Source organism: Setaria viridis, chromosome 7 (genome assembly GCF_005286985.2).
Source record: "Setaria viridis chromosome 7, Setaria_viridis_v4.0, whole genome shotgun sequence".
Classification (NCBI taxonomy): Eukaryota; Viridiplantae; Streptophyta; class Magnoliopsida; order Poales; family Poaceae; genus Setaria; species Setaria viridis.
Genome location: NC_048269.2, coordinates 2899329 through 2906523, shown reverse-complemented (window position 1 = coordinate 2906523; position 7195 = coordinate 2899329). Strand labels below are relative to the sequence as shown.

The 7195-nt window shown below is 49.0% G+C and overlaps 1 protein-coding gene across 1 annotated transcript; it reads left to right on the top strand.

The window, feature by feature from the left end:
• The first annotated feature begins 4738 nt into the window (after window positions 1–4738).
• On the top strand, window positions 4739–6396 carry LOC117862742 (uncharacterized). Its single transcript, XM_034746248.2, has 5 exons — window positions 4739–5049; window positions 5129–5320; window positions 5395–5464; window positions 5552–5623; window positions 6127–6396. The coding sequence occupies exons 1-5, from the start codon at window positions 4759–4761 to the stop codon at window positions 6180–6182; spliced, it is 681 nt and encodes a 226-aa protein (XP_034602139.1). The 5' UTR covers window positions 4739–4758; the 3' UTR covers window positions 6183–6396.
• The last annotated feature ends 799 nt before the right edge of the window (window positions 6397–7195 follow it).

Sequence of the window (7195 nt, the reverse complement as noted above, 5' to 3'; positions counted from 1 at the left end):
GTCACGTGCTTCTAGCATGTTTGATTTAAGACATTGTGATCTATGGACATCGCCCGCGCCTAGTGTCGCTGGTTACAAATATTATTTGGTCATTCTTGATGATTTTTCACATTATCTCTGGATGTTCCCTCTACAACTTAAGTGTGACATGTTTACCACCATAGCTTACCTTTCCTCCCATGTGGCTACTCAGTTCGACACCAACATTAAGGCCCTCCAGTGCAACAATGGTCGATTGTTCAATAACTCCAACACCCGCACGTTCTTCCTCATCCGCGGCGCCTACCTGCGTATGTCCTACCCATACACCTCCTTGCAGAATGGTAAAGCTGAGCGCATAATTCGTTCCACAAACAATATTATCCGCTCCCTCTTGTTTCTGGCTGCTATACCTCCTAGCTACTGGGTGGAGGATCTGTACACTGCCACATACCTTCTGAACATCTTGCCCACCAAGACTCTTCAGTTCTCTACACCGCACTTTGTTCTGTTTGGCACTGCGCCCTTATATGAGCATCTATGCGTCTACAGGAGCAAATGCTATCCGAACCTCTCCGCCACCACTGCAGACAAGTTAGCACCTTGCTCTGCTCTATGTGTCTTCCTTGGATACTCAGCTCACCACAAGGGATACCACTGCCTTGACCTCCTCTCCAACAAGATCATCATCTCTTGCCATTCGTCTTTGATGAGACCACATTTCCCTTTGCTGAGCGCCATCCATTACCATCTCCTGCTGATTATGATTTTTTGGGTGATGCCACTAATGCTGTGCTAACTCCTATTGGACCATCGTAGCACCCTCTCCGTGCAGGATCCCCTGACGCCCCTCCCGACCCATCCGCATTGCCACATGCGGCCCCAGGAGCTTCCCCTGCGTTGCCACACGCGGCCCCCGACAACGTGACGTGCCCCTCGACGTCCCTCCCCGACGCCACTAGCTTGCTGCCTTGCGCAGCTGGCCTGTAGCCTGGGTTGTCACCGGTAGGCTCTTTTCCACCTTGGCTGGCTGCCGAGGATGGCGTCTCCCGCTCGCTCGCCGGCGTGCGGCCTGCCGTGGCCGGCCCGGCTCCCTACCGACCCTGGTCGGTCCTCACTGGCCCCTCTCTGACTTGGGGCACTTCTACACCTGCCGAGTCCCCACGCTGGCCCCCGCGCCCACACCCACGTCAGCCCCCGTGCCTAGGCCGGCACGGGCCCCGGCTCCAGTGCCAGCCCCTTCGCCCCTGCCTAAGGGAGCTATGCCCATTTCCCCTGTGGTCAACCAGCACATCATGACCACTAGGGCCAAGCAAGGGTTCTGGATGCCGGCGCTATATCACCTCACCCCCTGTCACCCGTCCCGAAGATCTTTTGCAGTGCCCTTGCTGATCCCAATTGGTGGGCTGCTATGGAGGAGGAGCACTATGCCTTGCTAAAGAACAACGCCTGGGATCTCATCTCGCACCGCCGCGAACCTACGGTATCTCCAGCAAGTGGATATTCAAGCACAAATTCAAGGAAGATGGCTCACTAGAACGCTACAAGGTGCGTTGGGTCCTTCGTGGGTTCAATGGCCAGGTGTGGACTTCGACAAGACTTTCAGCCCCGTCGTGAAGCCTACCACCGTTCGCACTGTGCTGTTCCTTGCATTGTCTCGCCGCTCGCCAATTCATCACCTTGATGTGAAGAATGCCTTCCTGCATGGGACCTTGACTAAGACCGTGTACTGCTCACAGCCCTCCAGATTTGAGGACCCTGCTCAACTTGACTTCATCTGCCGCCTCAACAAGTCCCTGCACGTTCTGAAGCAGGCCCCCCGTGGTTGGTACAGCCGCTTTGCAGGCTTCTTGGCTGTCTATTGGGTTTGTGGAATCAAAGTTTGATACCAGTATTTTCGTGTTCCGTCGCAGCTCCAACATGGCTTATTTGCTCCTTTATGTCTATGACATCGTCCTCACAGCTTCCTCCATGGATCTCCTCTGGCGCATCATCTCAGCTTTGTAGCAGGAGTTCTCCATGAAGGACCTCGGTGAACTTCATCACTTCCTGGGGATGCATGTTCAGTGGCGTGAGGGTGGATTTCTTCTTTCTCAGAGGCAGTGTATGCTGGAAATTTTGGATTGGGCTGGTATGGCGGACTGCAAACCTTGTTCTACTCCAGTTGACACCAATCCCAAGGTTTCTGTAGCCACTGGCGCGCCTCTTTGGGATCTGTCTAACTTTTACAGTTTGGCTGGCGCACTACAGTACCTTACCTTCACTCGGACGGACAATGCTTATGCTGTTCAGTAGGTTTGCCTCTATATGCATGCCCCGCGGGAACCTCGTCTGGCTGCCTTGAAGTGGATTCTTCGCTACATTCATGGTACTCTTCACCTGGGCCTTCACCTACATCCTTCCAGTATGGATGATCTTGTCGCCTATTCAGATGCAGACTGGGCTTGCTGCCTAGACATGCGCAAATCCACATCAGGTTATGCGGTGTTTCTCGGTGACAACCTCATCCCATGGTCCTCCAAGCGCCAGGTGACTGTTTCCCGCTCCAGTGCCAAAGCTGAATACCGCGCGGTTGCCAATGCTGTGGCTGAAGCCACATGGTTGCGTTAGCTCCTTCTCGAGTTGCACCCCCCCCTGCCATGCTACAGTGGTGCAACATCAGCGCTGTCTACATGTCCAGCAACCCTGTTCAGCACCAGCTAACTAAGGACATTGAGATTGACCTCCACTTTGTTCGTGAGCGCGTCGCGCTTGGCCATGTCAAGGTTCTTCATGTTCCTACCAGCTCACAGAGAGACTTTCCTTCATCGATCTTCGTGGAGTTTCGGTCCAGTCTGAACGTTCAAGGCAATGACCTTCATTGCCTTGAACGTTCAGACTGCGGAGCATGTCAGCAAGCATTATAGGCCGGCCCTATGGGCCATGGGTGGTAGGCTGCGCCAACCCTTTTGTCTGTGCGCCTCCCCCTTCGGGGGATGTATAGATGGATATTGGATTAGGCAAGGATCACCGTCGGTTGGTATTGTTTTCCAAACCCTAGGTCATCCTTGCCGATACATGTATATAAGTTTAGGCTCTCCATAATCAATCTACCATTTTCCCGAGCCATATTCTCTTTCATTCCCGTTAGACACGCTCCTAAGCAACTTTAACATATTACAAAACAGCATCTAAAATACTTGGACCACTAAGGAATATCTGTATAATTATAAATAGCATCATTCTGATGCATCAGCAGTTCAGCACAGATCCCATTTCAACATCAGTTATACTCTTGGTTAGATAAGTGTGTGTTTTTTTGGAAAAAAAAAAGTCATCCCTTTTGAGTGCTGAACATTCTGTCCTTGTCGAATAGGATGGTCCCTATATGCTACTGGGCTGACTTTTGGCCTTTTTTTTTCAGGATGAGAAGAACAGGCGTGAGCAGAGGCTTTAGCTGCCCAAAGTGGAAGGTTGGAAGGTTGTGTAAATGATGGCGTCAGATTGTTCCCTGAACTACCAGCAGTACCTTCTCTATCATAGAGAATGTGCTAAGATTCCAAAGCTGTCTTGCTCTGTTTGCGATGTCATACTCATGCGGCGTTTTATTTCTGTGTATGCAGGAACATGCACGCGGTCGCGAATTGCTGGGCCTAGGCGACGCGTTTGCTGCTGCTGCGAATCTCGTCTGGCCCGAGCAGAGAAGTGGGCTTCTGTGCACTACTGATCAATCTGAAATGAAAATCAGCTTGGTATAGGAATTCAATTCTTCAAACTAGAAAAGACATAAGGAGCTTGTAGAGTCGTTAAGGGGTGCTAGGTTCCTGGTTATCAAGCGCCACGCCAAACTCTGGCGCGCCATACCAGATCATGCCCCCGCTTGGTTGCCTGCCACGCCAAAAAAACTAGGCAGCTATAGCCTATAGGTGATTTCCAGTTGTATTTCTCGCCGCATCTTAGATGCCAAATTTCTTCGCCACAAGTTGGTGGCTGCCACATACTTGCATGGCATTTAGTGGCCACGAACCAAGCAACCCTTAAATTTTCCGATGTATGTTCCTACTATTTTGAGTCGGTGTGGTTAGATTCTTGTTCTATTTTTTTTTCTAGTTTTTTAAGTGGTTACAGCGTGAATAATACATTCACCCCTTTACTACGACAACAACTATGTCACAATATTCTTTTCCGAGTTGTCTCAAGACTGCCTCTTAAAACTTGGACGATGAAATATCAAGATAATGCAATCATCTATCTGTTAACCATGCAACAAAAGGGACGCTTACTAGGTGACATACCAAACCTTGGATGCAATCAACCATTATCTAACCATCATCTCTTCATATCTTTTTCATTTTATTTTTGAAGCCACAACGCTTTTTTTTCCTATAATAATGCGGATATGAAGAGATATTTTGACGCCTTGGACTTTCTGTATGGTCTAAAAAAAACCTTGGACTTTCTGTATGGTCTAAAAAAACCTGTTAGTGTATGAATCTTAAAGAAACTTCCGCCAAAATCTTGTGTTGCTCATGAGATACAATTTTGTCTCCTTTGTACATTGAGAAAAGCCAAAGAACAAACCTCCAGGACAAGCACCATCACCATGCGAGACAAACCATCCTGAGGCTGAGCTGAGAGCGGTCCGTGTGGCCGCCCATCCTGTCCGGCTGCATGTGGGCCCCAGGCCCTCCCAGAAATTTTCCCCGCACTCGTGACTCGTCTACTTGAGCTGCGCACGAGCAGCGCCACTGCTCGCAAGTAACAACTAACAAGTGGCAGGTCACCTCCCTCGTCGTGGCCATGGCGTCCTCGCCTTTCGCTCTCGCGTCCCTGGTCAAGGCCGCCGTCCTCCCAGTCCCGCCGCCGCCGTCCGCGGCCGCCGTGGCAGTGGCTCGGCGCGCGCCGACGGTGCCAACCGTCCTGCGCGCCGCGGGCGGCAAAGCGCGGCGGGGCGCGGCGTTGGTGGCGGCCGCCGCGATGGACGACCTGCGCCCGGCCATCGTGTCCGGGGAGTGGCCCGAGAACTTCTCTCACCTCAGCTACGCCGACCTCCGCGCCTACCTCGAGTCCCAGATCACCACCGCCGGCGAGGTCCGTCCCCTCACATGCCCATCCCTCCCTCCCTCCTCTCCCTTCCTGGATTCGATGTGATTAATTGGTTGGTCGGCAGATGAGCCCGGAGGCGAGGCTCGTGGACGTGATGTCGCGCCCCGTGCAGGTGGCCACGCCGGGGCAGCGGCTAGCGGAGGTCGACGCCTTCTTCGCCACGCAGCAGTTCTCCGGCCTGCCCGTGGTCGACGACGAAGAAGGCAGGTGCGTCGGGGTCGTTTCCAAGAAGGACAAGGCCAAGGCGCCCAATGGGGTCAGTTCTCATTCCACTGCTCCTACTCCTCCTCGCCGGTCACTCTCATGAACACGTGAGTTCTCATGATGCAGATGGAGTCAACTGTTGGTGAAGTGATGTCGTCTCCAGCTATAACCCTGACACTTGAGAGGACTGTCCTGGGTAATCTTTGGTCTCTTAGCTTAACTAGATGTCAGGGTCAAATGAATCTTAATGACAATTTGCTAACGCTGCTGGTTATTTGAGCAGAGGCTGCAGCACTAATGCTCAAGGAGAAGGTTCACAGGATACCAGTTGTGAATGAGCAACAGCATGTGATCGGTAAGATTTCTAAATTGATGCTTTTCCAAATTACGGTGACAGAGCCGACATCTGAAATTAATGAGCAGTCAATTTTGTTGTGCGTGTGGTTTTACATAGTTGCCGGAATATACAAGTTTTCAATGTTAAGAGAGCTATATTTTAAACTTTTTTAGATTTACAATTCCTGTGAAGTCCTTGGGTTCCAAATATGCTCTTACCAATGTTTACTGCAAACTCTATATTTTACGACACTCTTCATCGTGATGAATAATCAAGGCTAGTACTTTAGCACAAAACATTCTTAACGTTCAACACTAGTTAAACATGGTTGACCAGGAACCTGTACTGTATTCCAAGACGTGTTCTGCTGGAAACTGTTTGAAACCACCCAGACTGGTTCAGCTTTGTAACAACAGTTTTAGCTATTGTGGATGCGATGTAACGTTTAGTTTCCCTTTTAAGTTCTAATAGTTTTGAAAATAGTATCCGCATGATGACTTGTCCTTTGCTGATGGAAACAGGAATCGTCACTCGTACGGACGTGTTCCAGGCTTTGGAGGCCAACAACGGAGCATGATCAGATCCCTTTTTGGCTTGTTCTCACCACTGCTGCCATATGATCAATCAGACTGCTGATCCATCTTGTAAATCACTTATTCTTAGCCGTGTAACATAATCTGGGTTTGTTGAATTGAAGCTTATGTGCATGTCAACTCCATGCCATGTTTCCGAGAATTTGAAGTGTGCTGGATCCATATTCATGAAAATAAGAAGGATTGTCTGTCTGCGCATTATTAGAATATAAAACTAGTCAAATATGTTATTTTTTTGAAAATGGGATAGTTTCTGACCTCCGGCGACCGCACGCAACCAAATTTTTACTTAGGGGGTGTTTGGTTCCACCTTGCTAAACTTTAGCACTTTTAGCTGCTAAACTGTCAAACACCTTTGCTAAAACTTGCTAAAGTTGAGTTGCTAAAGTTTAGCACTTTAGCAAGTTTTTTGTTGCTAAAACTTGCTAAAAGGTGGGCTGGACAACCTATACCCCTTATTTATTGCTTGTCTCCCCCTCCTGCGCACCTTTAATAAGGGTAGATAGATCTTTTTACAGCTCATTAAATATCTTTTAGCAAGAGTATCCAAACAGTTTTTGCTAAAGTTTAGCAACTAAAGTTTAGCAAATTTTAGCTGCTAAACTTTAGCAAGAGTAACCAAACAGAGCCTTAATTCTTAGCTCTGATCACAAATAAGAAAGGAAAATAGTGCACAAATGATAGGAGTAAATTAAAAAAAAGTCTATTATTGCTTCTCCATCCATTATTAGCGAAGATATCAAAGGTGACCATTTCCAACGCCTTGCTTGCCAAACAGATGATCTCCCGTATATCCTCACGCTGTAACAAAGACCAATATCATTGCAATACACTCCCCTGAAAACAGCCTGTGAAAAATCATTTTTTTCAAAAACCAAATCGTTACCCGTACATCAAATCGTCCACGTAACAGCCGCCACCCCCAACAAATATGTGACCATCGTACCAAGAAATCAATGGCCTAAACCTTCCCAGCCGTGTTCATATTCTAACTACA